This window comes from Scleropages formosus, chromosome 1 (genome assembly GCF_900964775.1).
Source record: "Scleropages formosus chromosome 1, fSclFor1.1, whole genome shotgun sequence".
Classification (NCBI taxonomy): Eukaryota; Metazoa; Chordata; class Actinopteri; order Osteoglossiformes; family Osteoglossidae; genus Scleropages; species Scleropages formosus.
In genome coordinates, this window is record NC_041806.1 from 17,032,505 (window position 1) to 17,056,288 (window position 23,784).

General features: G+C 49.5%; 2 protein-coding genes across 4 annotated transcripts; one reads left to right on the plus strand and one right to left on the minus strand.

Annotated features, from left to right (window-relative positions):
• Nucleotides 1-96: 96 nt before the first annotated feature.
• On the plus strand, nt 97-4,372 carry LOC108937859 (zinc finger protein 271). 2 transcript variants are annotated; one of them, XM_018758046.2, is made up of 4 exons: nt 97-568; nt 1,099-1,263; nt 2,120-2,139; nt 2,249-4,372. In XM_018758046.2, the coding sequence occupies exons 1-4, from the start codon at nt 311-313 to the stop codon at nt 3,981-3,983; spliced, it is 2,178 nt and encodes a 725-aa protein (XP_018613562.2). In that variant the 5' UTR covers nt 97-310; the 3' UTR covers nt 3,984-4,372. The 2 variants fall into 2 exon arrangements, with proteins under 2 accessions (XP_018613562.2, XP_018613563.2); XM_018758047.2 differs by having other exon boundaries at nt 2,252-4,372.
• Nucleotides 4,373-6,672: 2,300 nt separating this feature from the next.
• Nucleotides 6,673-17,705, minus strand: rem2 (RAS (RAD and GEM)-like GTP binding 2). 2 transcript variants are annotated; one of them, XM_029258842.1, is made up of 5 exons: nt 17,644-17,705; nt 15,246-15,567; nt 14,776-14,849; nt 10,602-10,779; nt 6,673-7,695 (listed from the first exon to the last, which is right to left on the minus strand). In XM_029258842.1, the coding sequence occupies exons 2-5, from the start codon at nt 15,556-15,558 to the stop codon at nt 7,394-7,396; spliced, it is 867 nt and encodes a 288-aa protein (XP_029114675.1). In that variant the 5' UTR covers nt 15,559-15,567; nt 17,644-17,705; the 3' UTR covers nt 6,673-7,393. The 2 variants fall into 2 exon arrangements, with proteins under 2 accessions (XP_029114675.1, XP_018613515.2); XM_018757999.2 differs by lacking the exon at nt 17,644-17,705 and adding an exon at nt 17,138-17,540.
• Nucleotides 17,706-23,784: the final 6,079 nt, after the last annotated feature.

Here is a 23,784-nt window from a genome sequence, read left to right on the forward strand (position 1 = left end):
TCACCGCCGCTGGGTACCGGAAGTGTGCGTGTTTTCACCTGAGGAGCACCGCGCGGTCGCGTGCAATTCAGAACTGCGCGCTTTACCATGAAGAAAGTTTGTGGTGCTCGACTGTTGAACCTCCTGGGATAAAGTTAATTCTGCGGGTTTTGAAAGGCTTCTCCCTTAAAAGACGAAAAGTTCAGGAGTTATCGAGGGAAGCTGAGACATAGTGAGGAAACAATTTCGTCTGTAGCTGGAATGAGGCTAGAAGAAGTGTTAAGTTAAGAAGCTTAAGACCAAGAAGTCGCCCGGCGCGACATCATTCGGAATGGCGGCGAGGACGCTTCCCATGGCACGCGGCACCTCGTGCCTCGTTTGCCGCGGTGCCGCGTGTGACGCGTCGCTGCCGAGCTGCACACACCGCTTCTGCAGAGCCTGTCTGTACGGCTACTGGGAGCGCCGCGGTGCCCTGCAATGTCCCGTGTGCGCGACCCCCGTTGCGTGCCACGTGCGTTTGGAGGACGCGTCCGGCTGGAAAGAGCCGGGGGTCCGGAGAGAGACTCCCGTTCGTCCCTTACCGGATCGGGTGAGCTGCTCTAAACCACGTTCTTGCCTGTGCATTTTGACTGACTGATTTAGCAGATGCCGGTTTTCTCCAAAAGCCAAATTTACGTCGATTGTTAACCTGAGTGTTTGTGTGTGCGCGCGTGATTGCGAGAGAGACTACTGTGGCGAGACGTTTGTGTAGGTAAACTGCACTAGGCTCCTACAGACATTCACCCATCTGTGCACCGGTCCAGAACTTGTAACACACAAGCAGTTCACCCGAACTGGATGTGTTTGGACTGTGGGAGGAAACCAGAGCGCCCGCCAACAGGGAGAGAACATGCAAACTCCAGACATACAAAGCCACATCTGAACTCATGATGATTTAGTGCGCAGCCAAGGAGCTGTACGGCACCAGCGGCGTTACCTGCTGCACCACTGTGCTGCTTTACTCTGTTTGGCTGAGTGAATGAGACCTAAACACGTGCTGCTCATGGTTTATGACTGTGACTCGTTTTGGGTTCCGGGATGCCTTTGTTTCCGCTTGGTGAATTAACCTGTCCCGTCCAGGTCTGCAGTGAGGAGAGGGGCAACATAAACACGCAGAAGCAGCAAGAAAAGCAAAACTCAAAGGTGAAGATAAAGACTGAGGACATAGAGGAGGAGATTCATCCTTCTTTCTACAGGAGCAGCATAGTAAAACAAGAAGTGAAATTAGACAACTCAGCCTTGAAGGTAAGGATTGTCTTTGGTACTTTGTCTGTTGATGTTTTCTCAGAACGGTAGCTGTTTACAGGCCAAGGTAAGAAAAAAAACTGTACACACTGCCTCCTCAATGTATGAATGTAGTTGTGATCAGAGGACTTCTTTCTTCCACATCTGCAAAGTTGATTTTACTCCTGTCTGTCCCCTCCATATTTGCATTCCTGATGTTATGTGTAGTTCTTGGGAGACTGAAAATATCTGGGATTTCAATATTTTTCTTACCTTTGCCCTATATTGAAATCAAATTGCATCCCTAAATTGCTGATGCCTTTGTCCAAAGTAACTAGTAGTGTTAAGCTACTTACAATGTTTTGCCCATTAGTACAGGTAAGTAACTTACAGGAAAAGTTCAAAGTAAGTACCTTAGTGAAGGGTATTGTAGCAGGAAGATGGGATTTGAACCTGAGTTCTTGAAATGAAAGCAAAATTAAAATAACTTTAATTCTCTTTGGTGCTGATTTACCATGTTGTTTTAGTGTGCGTTGTTAATCTTATTATTGATTGCTGACACTCAGACACCAAAGATGTCAACACTGTGGAAGTGAGTTGAATTTATCCAGTCCCATAGTCTCTTTGTTTTACTGTGACCTAACAGCTGGGCATGGAGCACTTTCACGCCACAGCAAACGTATTTGATAAAGCGCACTAACCGTAATTGGAAAATAGTCTGTACCGCAGACAATTCCTAACTCAACAATTCATAACATGAGGAGCTAGCGCACACTCAGGTGTGAATTGGATTGTTTCCTTCCGTAGTTCAGTCTTATTCTCAACCTGCGAAACATGAGCGTGAGTAAAATATTTGTTTTTCTGTTCTTTGTTTCAGAATATCAAGAGCACAAAAAGGTTTGTAAAGGTTTTCTATTCCAGTTTACTTAATACCATACTGCATGTCCATGTCTGTCTCATGTAAACGCAACCAAGTAACAGCCAACTTTTTTGTTGATCTGCCTAGTAGATGTCCAAGAGAAGAAGGGCTCAAAGATCAGCATGGTGCGCAGCCTTTCGAGAAACGGGTGAACTCCGGACCGCTAGCCAGTGCCCGCGACTCTGCTTCTCCAGTCTTGCCGCAGCCTCCTGCAGTTCTGGTGGGAATGATCTGGTGCTCCCAGTGTGGGAAGAGCTTCAAACATAAAGGTGAACTGAAAGCACACCAGAAGGTGCACACAATGGAGAAACCGTTTAGCTGCACCGACTGCGGGAAGCGATATTGTGGCAAAAATGAGCTTGCGCTGCACCGGCGCCTTCACACGGGGGAGAGGCTGTGGAAGTGCGCCGTCTGCGGGAAGAACTTCACACGCAAAAGCGCACTGAAGCTGCACAAGCAAAGTCACACGGGGAGGAAACCGCATCACTGCTCTGTATGTGGGAAGAACTTCTCCAGAAGAAGTGCGCTGAAGTTGCACAAGATGCAGCATACTGGCCTCAAACCGTACATTTGCTTTTACTGTGGTAAGAAGTACGCTACCTCGGCTGCCCTAAAACTACATGTTAGCATGCACACAGGGGAAAAGCCCCATCAGTGCTCGCAGTGTGACAAGAGCTTCCGTCGTTCCCGAGATCTTAAGGTGCACCGCTTGACGCATTCGGGGGAGAGGCCGTACCCGTGCTCTTACTGTGAGAAGAGGTTCCTCACTAAGCAGCAGCTCACATTGCACGAGCGAATCCATACCGGCGAGAAACCGTACCAGTGCTCGGAATGTAAGAAAACCTTCAGCCGCCTGGCACACTTGAAATCGCATCAGCGCGTTCACACCGGGGAGCGACGATACAAATGTCCCCACTGCGAGAAGAGCTTTTCTCAACCGGGTAGCCTCAAAATCCACGAGCGCACTCACACGGGAGAAAAACCGTACAAGTGCACGGACTGTGGGAAAGGTTTCTGTTCCTCGGGAGACCTGGTGAAGCACAAGCGCATTCACACGGGGGAGAAATCGTACAAATGCAGTGAGTGTGGGAAGAGCTTCCGTCTCTCGCAGGCCCTCAAGGTTCATCAGGTGGTCCACACAGGAGAGAGACCGTTCCACTGCACAGACTGCGGGAAGACCTTTAGTAGGCAGGGAGCGTTCCGGATTCACAGGAGAACTCACACGGATGAAAGGCCGTATAACTGTTCGCAGTGTGGGAAGAGTTTCTGCACCTCGGGTACCTTAAAGTCACACCAGCTCATTCACGTGACGGAAGGACCGTACCACTGTACGCAGTGCGGGAAGAGCTTCACTAGAAGCGATACTTTCAAAATACACCAACAGATTCATTCCGGGTATAAATCGTTCCAGTGCGAACAGTGCGGCAAGTGTCTCAGCTCAGCCAGTAGCCTCAAAACGCATCAGGAGAGTCATGCGAAAAAGCGAAAATACTCGTGCTCACACTGTGAGAAGAGCTTCCGTTCTATGTCATACCTGAAGGTGCACGAGCGCACGCACACAGGTGAAAAGCCCTACCTCTGTTCTCTCTGTGGGGAGAGCTTCTTCTCTTCGGCAAGCCTCTTGACTCACCAGGTGAACCACACAGGCGAACGACCGTACGGCTGCTCCTACTGCACCAAGTCCTTTGGCCAGGAGATGCACCTCAAGAGGCACGAGAAGATTCACTTAGCTGAGCGACCGCACCCCTGCTCCGAGTGCGGCAAGCGTTTTGTCCGGAAAGATCAGCTGACCTCGCACAAGCGCATTCACAAGAAGAAGTAGTAGTAAAGGAAAGGAGGTTCTCAACAGGGATTTTACAGTCCTCCGGGTTTCGGTATATTGAAGTGTAGCTTGAGGCTCAACAGTAACACAATTCATTCCTTTTCTTCCACACATAATTGTATGTTTGATTCCTTGAATTGGCAGTTTGGTTGGACATATCAGATTTTAACAATGTGGCTGGATTATGTACGACACAGGGAGCTATAAAGGACCTCTTATGTCATTTTGATTTGAATGTAGATGCAACAGCAACCCTTCTGCAATATCCAACACCCTCAGTTGAATGTCATTTGTATCACTTTTTGCTGTCCTGTTTTATGTTGAAGGTGGCTGGCGCTCACTATGTGTCAGTGCATATATAATGAATCATAAACATAAGTATATTATATTTGACCCTAAGTGTATTTTTTGACTGACTGAGCTGTGGATGCTGGAAATGGCCTGGGGGTTTCCCTTTTTATGTTGCATATGAATTGCTTAATTTTAGCAAATTGTTGCTGATGTCATCCCGTTGCTCTCGCTTTCCTTTCTAATAATTTCTGTGCTGTAGGGTAGCTCTCGAGGAGACAGTCACCGTACGGTTTGGAGGTGTCGCTTATTTGGAGTGTTGTCGGTGTAACAGTGGGTGGCGATGCCTTTTTTCCCCTCATTTTTTTTTTTTCTTTAAAATATATATATACTCTACTGAGGCAAGTGGTGGCACAGAGGGTAGTGCTGGTGCCTTGCAGCTTCTTGGCTGTGGGTTTGCTCTATGTTGAGTTTTCGTATTTCATGTTCTCGTATTTGTGTTTCCTCTCGCTATCCAAAAAATGTTTCAGCTGGCTTGGTAATTCTAAATAGCCCTGAGTGTGCGTGATTGGCCCGTGATGGACTGGTGCTTTGTCCATAGTGTACTCTGCCTTACACCCTATGCTTCCGTAATCGACTCTGCACCACCCTGATTCACTAAGGGCTAAGCCACTGCTCTGCAGTTCTGCTTCCGAAGATTACTCTTGACATCAGCTGTACAAGTTTGACTAAATGCAGCAAGATGGGTTGTCCACCAGATGACGACAAACATCAGCGCAGGTCTTCGAAAAACGACAGTTATGTTCTCGCAAAGTCCAAACAAAATGCACAGATGGTGTTGCTTCTGTTTTTCTCGGTGCTGATGAACTCTTAATACTGTTGTTTCCTCCTAAATGTAGAAACAAATTCTATTTTCCTGCTCTTTAAAGAAATGTGAGTGGTCCAAATTAACACCCCAATGAGCGTCGGACCATGAGAACACGTATATGTGAACTGCATTTCGCTCAAGGGACCGAACCTGTGTTACATCACAAGGCTTCTGCACCCACCTGGGAACAAGTGCCGCTGGTTTTGTTTCAGGCCTCAGTTTTGTATGGTAGCATCGTCAGAACTGTAGAATGAACTCTTCATTGGCTTCAGTGTTTTTCTGTGCGCTGAAACCTTTAGGTCTTACCGTAGTGTTCACTGTCGATACCACACAGTATGGTAAGACAGTAATTAGTGTTTATTTGCTGTTAACATGTTGGAAAGGAGGATGCAGCGCTCAAGTCCTGAAGAGAGGTTATGAAAATGCGTTTAGCAACTTTTTTTTCCCTCTTTTTAATGTGAGATGCTCTGTTGTTGCTGTGTGGTATTTTTGATTTTTCACCCACCATAACTCCCACCTTCTCCCTGCCACCGCACACCGAGTGAATTGGGAATGCCAGGGGGATGAGTCACTTTGCTGGATGCTCCCGTCACCCTTTGAGAGAGCTGTCTATTTTGAGGAGGTTCCGTTTTCCTCGGTCCGGCTGGAAGCCGCTGTGGTTCACCGGAACACCGGTGCAGTGTCGGCGAGTTGCTGCTGCGGTGCCCTGGCGCTCTCTGTGTGGCCGGTTAATGCGTGAGTGGGAGGCGAGATGGAGACAAATGGGATAAAATAGGCTGTGGTGGGTGTTTATGCTGTTGGACGCGGCCGTTCAGTAGCCATTAGAGCAATAATTAGATGTTTATAGGCAATGGATCCTCGACTGCGGTGTCAAGGGTTTGCAGACGTGTGAGTGGTTGTCTCGTCTCAGCAAGCCTAGTTAAACCCAGTTGTAAGATCGGGTCATTTGGATGTGTGATGCTGATGGGTAGCTTGATGAATGCATACGAATGAATATCACTCATACAACCAGATACATGTGCAGATGTGTGTGTGATCAATACATTGTTTAAGCACCTTTCCTGTTACGTAGTGTCAGCTCCTGCCCCTCCCCCCCCTTAATTTTCCCTGCACTTTCTTGTCTTTTTCAACAAAAATACAAATATGAGCAAATTCAGATGTCACAAGGCTCTAGGACTCTGTCTCCTTGACAACAGTCGCCAAGCAACTATCACTTGGCACTCCATTCTTTTACCTCCCTCCCAGCCTCCCCAGGCTCTACTGTACTAGATGTTCGAATTCTGCCACTGGGGTTGCCCCAATTTACTCCACTTTTGGATTCGTAGAGCCTGTAAGTAACATCCCTTTAACTCAACCTACACGTAGGCAGCAGGATGTGTCTAATGGGATGGGCTGCATGCTTGTGGTTGCAGGAGCGAAATGGCCATTGCCGATGGCAAATGTTATCACCATTACCACAATTTTCCAGTCCTTGTCAGGATAAGAATGCAAGAATTACATATACAAAACAAAGGCACAAGGAAGCTACCTGCGAATATTTCAAACAAAATGTGTTTATTGTCTGTCTGGGGGTGGGGGGTGCCAGTGCAGAGCAATGACCGGGTTGTACGTCACTGGTGTCTGACTCATCCAGCAGCGTCGCTACACTGGAGCGCGTGGACCGCGCACATCCGCTGCGCCAGGGCTCCTTTGGCGCTATTTACAGGTGTGTGCTCGGTTACAGAAATACTAATGTGATCCTGCACCCCCCCCCCCAGCAGGCCTCTTCTCGTCTTACAGTCGCCTCGTGCAAGATAACACTTGGGCCCACGCTGAGGTGTGTCACACACTGGTGGTTGTAAGGTCCACGTCTAAGAGGCGCTCCTACGGTGAGTGAAACACGGTAAACATAGTGCGGCGGTGGGGAGTTTCGGGTGTCTACTATGTCTACATCCCGTGTTAGTTATGCAGTCTAAGGGTTTCTAGAAAAAACACCTAAGAATCGGGTGCGTTGTAAGGGAACCTGACTGCGATTCCTTTTCCCATCCCACTCGTCTCTCCTCAAAACCTCCATGAGACCACCTCCCACCCCTGAAACCCACTTGTCTTATCACCCCCCGCCCTTCTTTCCTCCCGCTTACCTGCCTTCCATACTTCCATCTCCACCCCCCCCCCCCCATGCCCGCCTTCTCCCCTTCAATATTTGTTTTCCTGTGTCGTCTGTCACCCCCAATCCATCACCTCCCTCTTTCCCACCCCCACCCTCACGCTTCTGTCACAGCGCGCTGAGGTCATGACAGGAGCGTGACTTCTGCCTGAAGACGCGCCCGCCCCGCTCCCTGTCACGGTCCCTTTCGCGGGGGTACCGCGGGACGAGGCTTGAGAGGAAGCGCTTGGCCTTGCTAGTAAGGCTCTCCCTGCGCCCCCCCCGGGGGCTGCCGTCGATACACTCGAGGCCCGGGCTGTGGCCTCGCGCCGCCCTCACGGCCCCCTCCAGCAGCTCTGCGGTGCGGTGATCCAGGGAGGCGGACAGTTCCAGGTACTGGCCATCAAAGAGCTGGGCACTGGCGTGGGCCTCTGGTGGACAGAGGGATGGGAAGTGCAAGTGTCTCTCACACACACACACACACACACACACACACACACACACACACACACACACACACACACACACACGGCGGCAAGGCCCCCCTCCCTCAGAGCCCACATCGCGATACAACCATAGTCTTTGACGAAAATTGGAGAAACGGCAAAGTGGAAACATTTCCTCGGCAGGTTAGCCGATCGCAGAAGCCGACCAGAGCACAACAGCTAGGAATGCTCAAGATTCTCCAGAAATGCTAAAATGCACAGAATATTTTAGTTTTCTGTCTATTCGAGAGGCGAAAATGTGGGGAAAGGAGCTGCATGTGTACACTTGCATTAATTATGGCGAAGCAACGTTCGGTTCAGGGTATACAGAACCCGCTACACCATATTTACATTCGTCGACACTCTTATCCATAGCGACGTACGACTTGGATCATCTGGATATGAAAGGTGTCCTTCCAAAAAGATGGGCCATGTAGGAGGTGAGCTGAGTGACGCATCGATTCCTTCGTTCCATGTCGTTTTTACCCCGGTGCCACAAGTGATGGGCGGAAGAAGCAGGTGCTGAAGAGGTTACAGAGCTGTCAGCTTTCAGTCAAAGAACCCAGGTTCAAATCCCACCTCCTGCTGTAGTATCCCTGAGCAAGGTACTTAGCCTGAACTGATACAGTAAAAATTACCCAGCTGTGTAAATGGTTAAGTGGCTCAATATACAAATGTTTTTCTCCAAAGCTTCTTAAAGCGTACTAATGCTCTGCTGTTTACGCTTCAATTTCCTGTAATTTCCTTAATGACAGGGCGTTACTGGGAACGTGCGCCGATCAGCCGCAACATTAAAACCACCTCCCTAATATCGTGTAGGTCCCCCTCGTGCCACCAAAACAGCGCTGACCCCGTTGAGGCATGGACTCCACAAGACCTCTGAAGGTGTCCTGCGGTATGTGGCACCAAGACGTTAGTAGCGGATCCTTTAAGTCCTCTAACTTGCGAGGTGGAGCCTCCAGGGATAGGACTTGTTTTTCCAGCACGTCCCACAGATGCACGATCGGATTGACATTGGGGAATTTGAAGGTCACAGTCAACACCTTGAACTCTTTGTCACGTTCTTCAAACCGAAAGAACGTAGGGGTGTATGTGCTCTGCAACAATCTTTAGGTAGGTAGTACGTGCCAAAGCAACATCTACATGAATGCCAAAACCCAAGGTTTCCCAGGAGAACATTGGCCAGAGCATCACACCGCCTTCGCCGGCTTGCCTTCTTCCTATAGTCCATCCTGCTGCCATCTCTTCCCTAGGTAAACGACACGCATGCACTCGGCTGTCCGCGTGATCTAAAACAAAACGTGATTCATCAGAGCAGCCCACCTTCTTCCATTGCTCCATGGTTCAGTTCTGATGCTCACATGCCCATTGTAGGTGCTTTGAGTGGCGGACAGGGGTCAGCATGGGCACTCTGACCGGTCTGTGGCTACGCAGCCTCCTGCACGGCAAGCTGCGATGCGCTGTGTTCCGACACCTTTCTATCACGGCCAGCATGAAGGTTTTCAGCAATTTGTGCTACAGTAGCTCTTCTGCGAGATTGGAGCAGAAGGGCGAGCCTTTGCTCCCCGTGCCCCTGTTGCTGGTTCACCAGGTGTCCTTCCTTGGACCACTTCTGGTAGGTACTAACCACTGCATACCAGGGTCACCCCACAACACCTGCCGTTTTGGAGATGCTCTGACCCAGTCGTCTAGCCATCACAATTTCGCCCAGATCCTTACACTTGCCCATATTTTCCTGCTTCCAACACATGACATTCAAGAACTGTTTACTTGCTGCCTGATACATCCCACCCCTTGACAAGGGCCACTGTAATAAGATAATGTTATTCACTTCACCTCTCAGTGGTTTTAATGCGGTTGATCGGTGTATGTTCCATTCCCATCCGATGGTTGTACATATGCTTGTGAATGTAATTTACACCTCGTCCACCAAGCTGTCTTGCTTTAGCTCTCTGACTCAGGCCCTCATCGCAGGCCACGGAGCGCTCACGAGCGTCGGGTACCGAGAAGAGGGCAGGATTCACACATTTGCTGCATGCAAATGTCAGGGAACCCCGCCCACGGTAAACAGGAGGCAGCGGGACCCACTGCAGCATCTTTGACGCAGACCCCGCCTAAGGCCGTGGCCCTCGCTGCCAAGGATGTTCCCAGCAGTCTTCCCATAGGGGGTGTGGTGGATGCGGGGGTTTAGGGAGGCTCATTTAAAGGCAGTGTTTGTTCAGGTTGCACAAGTGTTACAGCTTGTACCACTGACCCAGGCTGGAATCTAGTCGTCCTGTTGTAGGACCCTTAATAAAGGTACTTGCCCTGAATTTAGGAAGTTAAATTACCCAGTATTACAAATGGGAAAATTACTGTAAGGCACCTTGGAGAAAGGTGTCAGATCACTTAGTAACCAAGTGGGTCTTAGTCCAAAGATCGCTTTGTTTATTCCAAGGTAGGAATCTGACTCTTGTTTCTGTGGCCTTTGTATAATCAACCTGTACCCTCGCTGGTTTCCTCTGGCTGCTCTGGTTTCCTCCCACAGTCCAAAGATGTGTTCCAGATGAACTGGTGACTGAATCGCCCATAATGTGTGACTATGAGAATGTAGCTATCCTACACTAAACTCTTGGCATCCTGTCCAGGATGCTTTTGGGATAGGGTCCAAACCACCACGACCTCAACTTTGACAAGCAGATAAGTGAATGGTCGTTAAGAGGGAACTGGAATCCAGTCATTCTGATAGCCGGTCACCTGAAGTGTGGTCATGGGCAAATGGGACATTTTTAAAAAAAACTTACAGGTGAGATAAACACTGTGCAAAGTAGAGGAAGAGGGAGGGACAGATGTGCAGGGAAGGGGAGACCGACCTTCTGTGCTGACCTCCCGCGAGCGCACGAGGTCGCTCTTGTTGCCCACGAGGATGATGGGTGTTTGAGGCTGTGTCTCCCTCAGGAGGAGGCGGAGCTGCGCGGCGCGGTGGAAACTGCGGCGGTCCGTCACGGAGAACACCAGCAGACACACCTCACACTGGAGGGTGGACAGGTCCTGCGGGACAGAGGGGGGTCACAAAGATGCGTGAGGACGGATCGGTTTGGACCAAGACCGCTTCGTATGGCCTGCGCTCTGCAAACCATTTCCCAATTGTGGGCCTTAATCTCTAATTCCATTTAATCTCGTTGGAAATTGATTGGATTGTGAGATGCAAGAAAAAAAAAAAACACTAACAGTTGTTTATAAATGGCCTGTGCTAACATTACACCGCAGTGCACTCTTTCCAAAGAGAGGAGTTTTAAGATGGAAAACCCTCGGAGAGGGGGACACATGCAGCCTCCTCGGGGGTCTCCAGGATGCGAAGACCACCATCCCTAGGGATAGTGCTCAGACGCCGCCTCCATTCGCGTCCAGCGCGCGCGCGCACGCCGCAGGGAACAGCGGCAGCCCTTACGGAGGTGCGGAGAACGTGGCGGCACGAGAGAGGAAGTGCTTCCAAGGGACAGAAGCGCTTTGGCTGAAACGGAGAGGAGCTGAGGCACAGTTCCCAGCGGAAGACGGCCAAACCATCCAGATCCTGGCAAAGCAAATCTCATCTCTCTGGAGGTGGGGGTGGGGTGGGATGCGGGGCGGTGATACGGAGCAACGAGGCGCTAAGCCCAGCCACCTGGCACCGGCCTCCGAGAGACGGAGTTCAGTACACGGGTGACGGAGGGGGGTCACCAAGGTGTACAGATGGAGGGAATTACTGACACCCTGCTACCGCAAGTGTTGATGTTAGAAAAAGACGATCAGTCGTAACATTTTAACAAAGGACGGCTGAGGGTGGGAACGAGAGAGGGGGTGGCGGTGTGGACGGACTGCTTCGCCTCTCAGTTCAGCCGCGTCCCTTGTATCCAACCATCTGTGTGTGGCTCCGTCAATCTGCCCGCCCCGCCCCCCCCAAGAGCAGCACGGCACAGCACGTGCTGGCCGAGTTCCCCGCGTCCATCTGCTCCTCCAGTAATGTCCCCGTCGGCCGCGTTCGCTCCTGGGGCCGTATTCGGACCCCTGTCCTGCGCCGTCTCGCTCGTCCCGCGTGGCCACGACGGATGCGTATTCTGCATCGCGCGTAGGGAATCGCCCCGGACGAAGGCCGCGGGGGAGGGGGGGCGTTTCCTCTATTGTTCTACCCAAAGACCTTCATCGATAAAACAAAACAAACTGTCATTCACGTTACACATAACGTTAACGTTTTTATATAAACTGTAAATATAAATCTGGTACTGCTAGTGCCTCACAGCACCTGGGCTGCGCTTTTAGACACAGGTTCAAATCCAGCTTAGTCAGTGTGGAATTTGCACCTGAACTGTGTGTGTGTGTGTGGTAATGAGCGCAGGTAGTGTGCGCCAGCGTAAAGGAGTCGTTTAATACTCGTTAATAATCGCCGTACATCGCTTTGGAGAAAACCGATCAGGAGTCGTCCGTTCTGAGTTTTGGGCACCTACTCGCGCGATGAACATCGGTGCATAAAGTGGAAAGAAAACTAGGTTTACTTAACAATCACGCGTCTGCAACCATGTCTCCCTTTCTCCTAACGTAATGCACACGTCGTATTTTTGCTGAGACGTACGTCGCTTTGGAGAAAAAGCGTCTGCTAAATGAATAAATCAATAAATGTAGGTGTGCCAACCGAATACATGTGAATAAACGTCACATAAATGTCGAGGAAATCTTGCGCAATAAAGTATATTTAAAAAAACGGATGTTTTCTGCGTTTTGAGTACAATATCGTGAGCTTTTGTGGTCCCGGCGTGTTTATCGCCAAGACCCCAGTGATCCCTCTGACCTCAGCGTTGTTTCACGAAAGGTGGGTTCGCATGATGCGAGAACAGCAGGTTGCTCCAGAGATGCAGAAAATGTGTGTGTGTGTGTTCAGAACCTCCTGCTTGTTTACACAAGAAAAGGGATAAAAAGCTCATAATTGAATGTTTGTCCTGACTGCGTACCCAGAAGTGCCCTGGGACATGCGGTGGCGCAGCGGGGTGTGGAGCTGCCAGTGCTGATAACTCCCCCCACCGTCTGCTTGTTTAACTGAGCCGAGCCGGGGGGGGGGGGGGGGGGGATCAACACAGATCCCTGGGACACGGCCTGGTTGCTGGAAGTAACACACATGGAGACAGCTGGACTTTATACACGTGACTTCCATGCCGAGACGAACGCGCTCCTCCTGCAGAGAGTAACCCGGGGGGGCTCGGGGGAGGGGTGGGATTGCGGAGGTCAGTAAACCCGAAGTAAGCCGCTGGCATCATTGGTGCGATGTTCTGGGGTCATTTCACAGGGCTGTGATGTAACCCATCCCCAGTGTGCTGTTTTAGGCTATAGGGTGACCTAAAAATGTTCTACCGAAAACAGCAAAGAGAAGATCTGTTCCCATCTGTCTGTGTATTTGTGTGTGTGTGTGTGTGCGCGCACGTGTGTGAAACATATCTTCTGTGTGCTTGCTATGCTTAGAGCCTAGGTGTTCTTTGCGTCCTATTTCCAATTTCTGCTTTTTTTTTTTTGTTAAATCCTCCATCTGTGCTTTTGCGTGCCTGTGTTTTCTTCAGCGCACAGGAGATGGGACAGGGGGACCGGTCTGGACGCCCAGCCTCCGTCTGCCTGGCTGATTCAGCACGGCGCGTGACGCACTGCTCCAGAGAGCAAGCCGACGGACCGGGGCCGGTGGCGTCCCACCTCCCCCACGCCCGCTTGAGATCGGCTGGGCAGAGGATGATGTGCGATGCGCGGGATCGTCCTGACGGTGTTTCCTGAGGGGGGACGGGCGGGGGTTCGCATCTCCAGAGACTGCGGGGATGGGGAAGCGAAGCAACGCAACGCAAAGCTCAGATGCTTAGACGCCGCGTCGAGCCCCGAGCGAGGAAGAACGCCTTAAATTATTCAACCTGGAGTTCAGGAGGCCGTCCAGACATTCCTTCACTTCACCCCTCCACCCCCCTCCATTTTACAGCCATTAAAAAAAACATGAGGGCCAAGTAACAAAGGGAACATTTTGCAGGCTTTCTAGAATGAAAACAGCATTTTATTATATCTGGAACGCAATGCAAACTGAACCGCGAATTTCAACGTGACATCGTGTCTTATGGCGCTTTAATAAATCAATGTCAATATGGATATGAAGTTTACTCAAATATTCAATAGACAATTCAGCGATGGTGGCACCGAGTGCTCAGCGGTTATTAAATCCATTCTCCGTTCTGAAGCACTTTGCTACGTCCCAAACACACACCTGCACCCAGCTATTTACATAGAGCAGACAAAAGAAATGGTATATTTGACATGGTTATTGCCTGTGATGAAATACTCTTTGAGATGCACCAAACAGAACCCAGAATCGAAAGGTGCTTCGGTAAATTCATGAAGAAAAATCTGAAAGTACGTCTGAAAGTGAAAACGTTTAAAGCGCTTTTACCTCGGAGTGAATACGAGACATAAAAGGTGTCAGAATTCGACAAAGAACAACAACTGAAGTTCAATCGCAAGCTCAAACCTGTATCTAGCAGTGTAAGTCACCTTGGTGAATAAGGTGTGTGGGCTGGTAACACTACGTAGAGTTTGTTGGAAGTCGCTTTGGGGAAAAGCATCTGCTAAGCGAATAAATGTAAATGTAAACAACAGCAATAAAGGAAAGAAAAGACAGAGGAACAGTTAACTCCTTCGCTTAATACGACGTATCGGAAAAGCTTTTTCTCAGCGATATCAGCACTGTGTGTCGCTTCATCCGGAATAAAATGTTGGCATAAAAAACTACAAATATGGCGGCCGGATGTCATGTCCACAAAGAGGCCGGACGAACATTTCATTCCATGTTAATTGTCCACTGTTACAACGCTATCGGTTAAGCGCATATTTATTTCCATAATTTTAGCTAGTCTTTGCATTTAAAGCCTCCAACCATGATGTGTGGTCATATTTTCAAGAAGACTTTGCAGTGCATAAGGCTTGGGTAAGACATGAGCACCAAGTACTGCTAGTCAACAAGAGCCAAAGCTGCTCAGAAAATCCACCGACCTGCTTCCAGTTGTCGTAGATGACGACGGCGCTCTCCTCGTCGTCCACCGTCACCGTGCGCGTGTAGCCGTCCCCTGAGAAGGAAGCGCGGTGAGACGCAGCCGCCCAAAATCCGCACCCAACGTTCAGGCTGAAAATGTGCCAGCAGACCCACGAAGCGCAAAAGCAAACCGACGGCAGACCAAACACACACATTCATACACAAATACCCCACATCGCTCGCACGCGTCACTCGTTACAAGATGAGCGACTCTTCGCAACATCAACACAACCGCCCCTTGAGGAACAATCGCAGTCATGGTTGTAATAACTTACTAACAACTCATTACAACCTCTACTGATGCAATATAGTCTGTGTAACATTGTTACAAGAGTCACAACCTAATTCATTCAGGTCACACTCTTATTCAGGCAATCTGTCTCTCTCACGCACACACACACACGTCATTTCTCCGAATTTCCCCATTTACCGATGGTTTGGCTGTCCGAATCCACTGACGCCGAACGGTCAAGCTCTCCCGCCAGCGCCAGAGCTAACAAAGACTTCCCAACGCCATTCTGCCCCAGCAGCACGATCCGGAGAGGTCCGCCCTGGCTTCCATCCGCCACCCTGGGAGCCGACTCTTCCGGGCCGGCGCCGAAGATGATCGAAGGCGAGGAAGGGGCATCCAGCCCCGGCGCCCAGTCACAGTCCTCATTTACCGCTTCCTCCCGTCTCAGCTGGTGCTTAATAGGCAGAGGAGTGCTTCCTCTACGAAGTGTAGGTGCGGCGGAGAGAGTCATACTGTTGCCCTGAAAGAGATGCCATTAATTCAGTAAGTGGGGGGGGGGGTCATTCGGGAGGCACCTGCAGATTTCACACAGCAAAACGCTGAGCCGAACAAGAGAGGCCTTTAACGTGCCGAAGCAGCAACACCGCATTTATTTCACTGGCTGAATACAGCGGAGTAATTTTTACCAGAGCAATTCAAGGTAAATACCTGGATCACGGGTGCTACGCAGGTGGTGGGATTCAAACCTGAGCCCTTCGAGCCCACAGGCAGCAGCTCTAACCACTGTGCCACCTGCTACCCCTGCTCAAGTGACTGTCCACCTAACCGCTGCAGCGTGTGAGCGCTTATGGGACACACAAAGAGCGTCAATACAATTCACACACAATGGCGGGATATTACTTTAGAGTCCTTTTGGACGTCACTTGTCAACGAGAGCATTCAGCATCACGCTCCCCCCCACGCAGAGAACGCGTCACGACTGGGTGTCCGCAAAGTTGGATTTACATTTATTCATCTGATGCCTTCTTCCGAAGCCACCGACAATGGTTTACCCATTTATACAGCAGGGTATATTTTTACCGGAGCGCTGTAAGGCAAGTACTATTCTCGAGGGCTCTACAGCAGGTGGTGGGGTTCAAACCTACATCCTTCCAGTACAACGTTGGATGCAAGAGCCTCCTGCTTTACAAATAAGGGTGAGCAGGAAGGCCTCCTCATTTCTGCTTCTCCTTTCGCTTGTCCACCAGGATGTGTCCTCCACGTCGGAGCACAGGCACCCAGGACGATGGACCTTCGATGGGGCCATAACGCTCCCCGCCACCTTGTCCACTTCCTAAACACCTGTCGACAGACGCGTCTGCAGGACGCACGCGAATTGCGGTCACTATCGGCTGCGGCGTTCCGCCCTCTGAAATCCCTTCGCTTGCAGCCCGGTACGAAGAGGTGTCCTCAGCGGAGCGCCGGTGGGCGGACAGGCGTCCACGGAAAGTGTGACGCACGGCCGTTAACCTGATTGTTTGCACAGTGTCTTCGGACGCACGGGTTACTGCTTGGCTACACCTTGCAGCACCTTAAAATCGAGCGGAAGCGGTTCGCAGCAAACACCTTGTGTCGCTTTGCATATAACCAGTGGATCATTTTTTCCACTGTGTAGGGAACCGCTTCAGCCTTCATCGCCACGCTCCTCACCCCCCGGACTGGGTCTCCGACATTAATATTAACGCCACCATCAAACCAGCGGAGCTGCCGAAGCCACGGCTGCTGACGAGAGGGAGAGGAACAATGAGCCCAGCCGAGAGGGGTAATGAATTAATGGGGGGTCGAGCTGTGACAGTCGCCGAGAGATGGCGGAGCGTGACAAAGACAAGCAGGCAGGACCGCGGTGCGTTCCTACATTATACCACCTTAGAGAAAGCACCTGAGAAAGATGCAAGACGGTCCTCTATGGCAAGGGGACAGGAGCAGCCACAACTGTGCCAAGAGCAAGCAATGCAATAATAATCAGAGTAATAATAATAAGGTCATTGAAGGCAAAAAGCTGACAGAGGAATAAGACATCAGAATAAAAAATTAACGGCCGCAGGCATCACCTCTGGTTCCATTCAGTCAGTCTCAGTGGGATGAGGGACACCGCTATGAGAGGGAGAAACGAACGTGTGCGCTGTTTCAAACTTCCCGTCGCACCGGCAACGTGTCCGTTTACATGGTCTTCTGGGCGCCGCCCACGCGCCTCTTTCGGGGTGACAGCGCGGCGGCGGCGGCAGCGGCAGGACGGAGCGGAGGATCAGGAAAAAGGAGCAGCACTGAACTCGATGTGACACTGGAGCGCGGTTCGGATGGGCCGGACTCTTGGACTTCGCTTGGACCGGACGGTTGCGATGCGCTCCGGTGACCCGATCCCTCCTCTGGACGCTGAACCTCGACACACCTGGACGCACCGCACGCACCCTCACCTTCTTCTCCCGCGAACACAGCGATCCGTGTCATGCGCGCGCGCACGTACACGTACACGTACACGTACACACGTTCACGTACGGGGGAGGGGGGTTGGGGAACACGGGCCCACCGACACACACACACAGCGCCGTTCACTTACCTGGACTCACACCGTCACACTAACGCGCATATCGTGTCCTCTTCCCTCTTCCCCTCCCTCTCTCCTTCTCTCTCTCTCTCTCTCTCTCCCTCTCTCTCTCTCTCTCCCCTCCCTCACGATTATTCGATCACACTGTATGTATACATGGTGTGTGTGTGTGTGTGTGAGCGCAATGGCTCGCACCGCTCCCGCCCCACTCCGTCTGCATTCATGACTCACAGGAAGGACAGACCCCCCGCCAAAGACGAACCGCTTCCACACCGCCCCCGCCCTCCGTGGAGTCCTCTCGGACCCTGTCCTCCACAGGGAACGCTTTTCCCTTTCAACTGTATCTGTAGCGGCGCATCTTGGAAATTAGGACAAGTTTTTTTCCGCCCTTTACCTTTTTGCCCGGTGCCGCGTGTTGCCGCAAGGGGGCAGCAAATCGCTGCTTTTCTCCACAAGCGCATTCGACGTTCAGCGTTTCTCTGCCTCCAGGTGAGATGATTGACATGTGCTAGGTGATGAGCTGCGTCCAAAGCAGGAGTTTCCAACCTTTTAGTGAGTGAGGGCTCCCTGAAGGGATAAAATAGTCTAGAGGGCTACTTGTTAGATATACTCAAAAAAATATAGAATTTGTTATAAATATAATAAATATAAGGGGGTGCGGTGGCGCAGTGGGTTGGACCACTGTCCTGGGGTTCGAGTCCTGCTTGGGGTGCCTTGCGACAGACTGGCGTCCCGTCCTGGGTGTGTCTCCTCCCCCTCCGGCCTTACGCCCTGTGTTGCTGGGTAGGCTCTGGTTCCCCCCGACCCCGTATGGGACAAGCGGTTCTGAAAATGTGTGTGTGTGTGTGTGTGTGTAATAAATATAAACACAATGGTGCTTTTTTAACTTTCAGTTAACAACATTATGTCAAAGGGATAATGAAATATCTTGATATCCTGGCATAAAAAATGTTAATGATTTCTCACAAGCTGTTTTAATATGGGGGGGGGGGTGCGCAGTGGGTTAGAGTGGGTCCTGCTCTACGGTGGGTCTGGGGTTCGAATCCTGCTTGGGGTGCCTTGTAATGGACTGGCATCCCCCCTGGGTGTCTCCCCTCCCCCTCCTGCCCTACACCCTGTGTTGCCGGGTTAGGCTCCGGCTCCCCGTGACCCCCCTATGGGACAAGCGGTTCAGAAAATGTGTGTGTTTTAATATTTTTTATTAAACAATCAATCCTGGAAAATATTTCAAGAAAATTTATTGAAATATGTACATTTATAATATTTCTTTCACATTGCACTGAACACATTTCCCTACAGACTCATCACACTGGATGGAAAACCATTTGCACGAACCTAAGTCTTTCTCCAGTTGCTTTTTTACGTTCGCTGACATAGCAGTGACTCGTCTTGCGATCGCGTTCGCCCCGAGTTGAACATAGGAGAGCGCGGACATGATTTCATCTCCATTCTTGTGATCTTTAAACAGTGTGTTCGCTATCATAGTCATTTATCCCGACAAGTTCATCATCCAAGAACGATTTTTTGTGTTTTGTCAGAAAATGAGCAACCCTAAATGAAGCCTTTGGTTGCAGCCTGTGACTTCTTAGCAGCTCTGGTAAAAAAAAAAAAATGATTGCTGCCTGCTTAATGTTGCTTTCAAATCGTTAACTTTTTCTTTTCTAAGTGATGTACCTGGAGGATCACTGCTTTTGAAGGTCTTGTGGATTATGGTGAAATCGCATCTCTCCACGTTGCGCCTCTTGAATGCCGCGATGCTAGCCGGGCCCCACAGATGAGGCATACACTTTTGCCTTTGAAATTGTGGAGAGAAATTCTGTCTCCCACTCCTCGTTAAAGTAAGAAGTCTTTTTCTTTTTTTGCAGGACTTGGTGCACCATCAGCCATAATTAATCCTTTGTAGTTTTTTTGTTATAGTTGATTTCACCTTGTTTATGCCGTCAGCTCTCTACCGCCTCAACTCGCCGAATAGCCTACGAGAAACGTATGCTGTACGATAACAATAACATGCGTAAACTTCTAAATATTTCAATTTTTTAAATGATGATTTTATCTGATGTTTTAACATTATGTGAAATGTTAACATAACACTTTTTCATTTTTTTCTAAGTATAGTAAAAAACTAAAATCAATAATTAAAATTGAGCCTCTTTATAGAAAGTGCTTGGTGGGCGACTCACAGACTACGTGCGGGCTACCAGGTGCCCGTGGGCACCATGTTGGAGACCACTGGTCCAAAGTATCATTTTCCGGGTGGTTCACACAAAGCACACTGTTTATGACTGCCAGATAAAGACGCTGCTATAAACAGCAGCTTGGGTACAGGTTAGAGCTGCTGTCACTTAGAAGGACAATTGCTGTCACTTCAATTCCACCTCCTGCTGTAGAATGTTACTTACCATAACTTGTTCCCAGCAAAAATCCCCCCTCCCCGTATAAACGGGTAAATCATTGTAAGCTGGTTGGGTGAAAAATATCTGCTTAATAAGTGTTAACGTAGCATTTTAGTTAGAGATGCGTCCTCGGTTTTTATTCCTATTTATCTCTTAGAATTTGACACTGTCAGCCACTGGATCCTTTTCACCTCACTAGAATAGCTTATATCAAATGATTGGCACTGGAATAATTTGAATATTACCATGCAGATAGATTTTACCAGGAATTTGCCCTCTAACCTTTAGTCTATTTAAATTGGTGTTCCACAAAGCTCAGTGCAGGGTCCCTTACTTGTCTCCTTTTATGCCGTTTCCCTTAGCTCGTTCATAGTTTTTCATGGATTCTCTTATAACTGTCATTTAGACAAAGTTTAGATGTTTCTATTTCCCAGTCCTTCCAAAACAGACGTAGCCGTTCGCATTGCATTTTCTCTGAGACATCATATCCACCTGGGTGACCCACCTCAACAATTTACCCTTTCTATGACTTGAACCCTCTTGTCTTCTTGCTAGTCCATCCACTTGTCACCAGCATTTTTTTCAAACTGAACAACTCGCTCATCCCGTCCGCTTTGATAATTAAGAACCAAGAACTTGGGGCTGCTTCTTTGCCCACCTCACAAGAGATCAATAATTCAAAACGCCACAGTTCACAGTTTTGATGCCGATTTGCTGGAAGGAACTCCCTCAGAACTGCTGAAACACTCCCAGCATTTAAAAAGGATCTCAAAACTCATCGCTTTTCGACCCATTTCTCTTCCTTTCTTCTGGGAGATACATTTGTGTTGTACTCTCCGCTAAGATTATCTATTTAAACCTCACTTCAACAGGCTGCTACATGAGTAATTTATTCCAGCAAAATTGCAATATCACACAAACTCTACTTTTCAATCGTGTCTGTATGGAAAGCTCTTTGTCTCTTGCTGAATGCATTGTATCCTCTGAGCTGTACGTTGCTTTTGGGGGAAGCATCTGCCGAATAAATAAATGAATGAAAATCTCATTGTCAACAACCGCTTGTCCCAAGCGGGGTGGCGGTGAGCCGGAGCCTAACCCAGCAACACAGGCCGCGAGGGACACACCCAGACGGGACACCAGTCCACCGCAAGGCACTCCAAGCAGTTCTTGAATCCCAGACCTGGCACACAGCGGGCACCGGCCAAACCTGCCGCGCCAACACGCCACCATGCCCCTTTATTATAAATAATTATTAATAAAATAACACCACATTATTATTGTACTTGATTCAAGTAATGTCTTGGTCTATGATGACTGACACTGTCAGACAGGCCATTTTACAATGATTTACCCCACTATAGAGGAGGCTATTTTTCCCAGACTTCAGTTGACTATGTGTACTCTAACCGGCTCAGCACCCTGTCCTTCTGGGACAGACTCTAGATCACCATGACCCTGACTTGGCCTTGGACAAGGACTTTACGATAGTGAGTAACTGAATTATTCTTCCTTGAGTGACTTAGGGTACGTATCTAAGGAGCAGGATTTGAATGGGGGATCTTCAGACAAGGAAAGAGCCCTAAACACTGCTGGATCCGCTGTCCCCCTCTTACATCTTTCTACTTCAACTTATCTGAACGCTTGAAGGTACGATCAGTCGCAGTTAAGGCATCATCTGGGGAGAGGAACAACACGTTCCCTAGAATTGCTGCCATGTGCCTGATTTGCAGGCCTGTAAGAGAGCACAAAGAACACAGAGACCAGAAGGCATATTTTTAATGATAATACAGGTTACAATAAGTCTCGTTTCCCAGCTGCGTTTGTTCTGCGTGAAAACAATAGGTCAGATCCGATGTGAAGGTATTGATTTGTAAAATTTTTTCTTGAGTTCAGAAGCTGTACTTTAAGCTTCTAAGTAGGATGTTGAAATTTTTATTTGAGAACAGAATCAGTGTAAAAACCTTCCACTAGTAGATTCATAGTACAGTTTTGGGGGCAGCTGTAGCTGTGGTGAGATGCTGAGCAGTCGCACGTAGGGGATGCATATACATTCACGTCCGAGTGTCATTTTGCTCAGCATCTCTGAAGCACTATGTTTTTTGAAGGATTTTTTTTTTTTACCGCTGTGGCAAAATTTATCCTCAGTACTTAGTGTTGCCACTTTTAACCAAGATCCTTGTCCACATCGTGCTCAGGTGCCACATTTATACACAAACAAAAACCTAATGAGTATAAATTTTTCACATAGTTGGTAATTAGGTGACGCCTCCGTCCGCAAGTCGACAAATAAGCGTAATCACGAGCGTGTGTGCGACTCCTTCGGCTGGCAGCGCAGGAGCATTTGTGTGTGTTTCGGAGAGAGAGCGCTGGTGTGCGTGTGGGTGTTGGAGTATGACAGCACAAGAGCGCTGTGGAAGGGATGCGCGTGCGCGTGCGTGTGTGTGCAGGAGAGGGTTCTGTGCGAGTTGTGCGTTCGAACGCAACAATGTGTGTGAACATAGCCCACAATAGCCCTGGCCTGTCAGAGTTAGGGGGGCTTTATGTACTTTATCCTCCTATTATACAGACCTGGGACAGAGGGGGGAGCGAAAGGGGCGGGGGTGGGGAGGGGGTGAGGTCATCTCGCACAGCACACATGCACAGAAAGCGTAAGCGTGAGCTGGGGGTCATTCGTTTTCTATAGAGGGCCAAAGTGAATGAGGGAGAGAAAGAGAGACAGAGAGAAACTGCAGAGGGCTGAACAGAACAGAAGGGCTGTGGGGGTTGGGGGTTGGGGGTTGGGGGTTGGGGGGGGGGGTACGGGCCAGTTATTTCCCGACCAGAAAAGGGGGGGGGATGGATGGGACTCCAGTGTTTGTCATCGTCACTGGGGGAGAGCAGGGTGCGAAACACATGCCCACGTCAAACTGGAACCGGTGGCGAAGAGAGGGATAGCGGACGAAGCGAAGAGCTCGTCCGGCGTCGTGGTGAGAGGGACGCTGCGCAGAGGCAGAGAGAACAGCCTGAAAAAGATCCTCACTGTGGGAATGATACAAATTATTCTCTTTATTGGTCACGGAGCACTACATCGGAATAATTACTCATCATAAGGGCAGTATGAGAGAGATTATATTCCATCGTCTTAACACCAATCAAAAGAACTTCATGAGAACACACAATCCGCACGTAGTGAAAGTAAGTTCATGAATAAACACGAGAAGAAAAGTAAATAAAATGATAAATATGTATCAGAAGAAGTCTAGCTTGGCTGAGCTAACGCACAGGACTAGATCGAGGCCCTTTGTCACGTCATCTCAGTAGTAAAGCTGTACAGAAGACAACAAGGCTGCGATAACATCCGTCCCACTTCGATCCCCCTGCAGGTATGGGAGTAGCGACTGGTATCACACAGCGTAACGCCTTCTCACACCTCCTCTACGCTTTCTGACTCATTTTACTAGCAGATTCTGGGGAAGCTGAGCCATGAGCCCGATCACCATGCGCGGAGCCACATGGAAACGGAGGCAAACAATAATCCACTGCTTACGTGATGCTTTTCTCCAAAGTGAATCAGGGTGTCTGATCCATTCATAGAGATGAGTATTTTTACTGGAAGAAACCACAGTAAGTATGTTGCTCAAGGGCACTGGAGCAATAGCAGGGAGGAGGACTTAATCCAGCAACGTTCTGGTTACAAGTCCCTGTGCCAACTCCAGGCTGCAGTTGAGGGGAGCAGAACAGGGGGGCGTGACCTAAATTTTTCTGTTTTAAGTTTGACCGG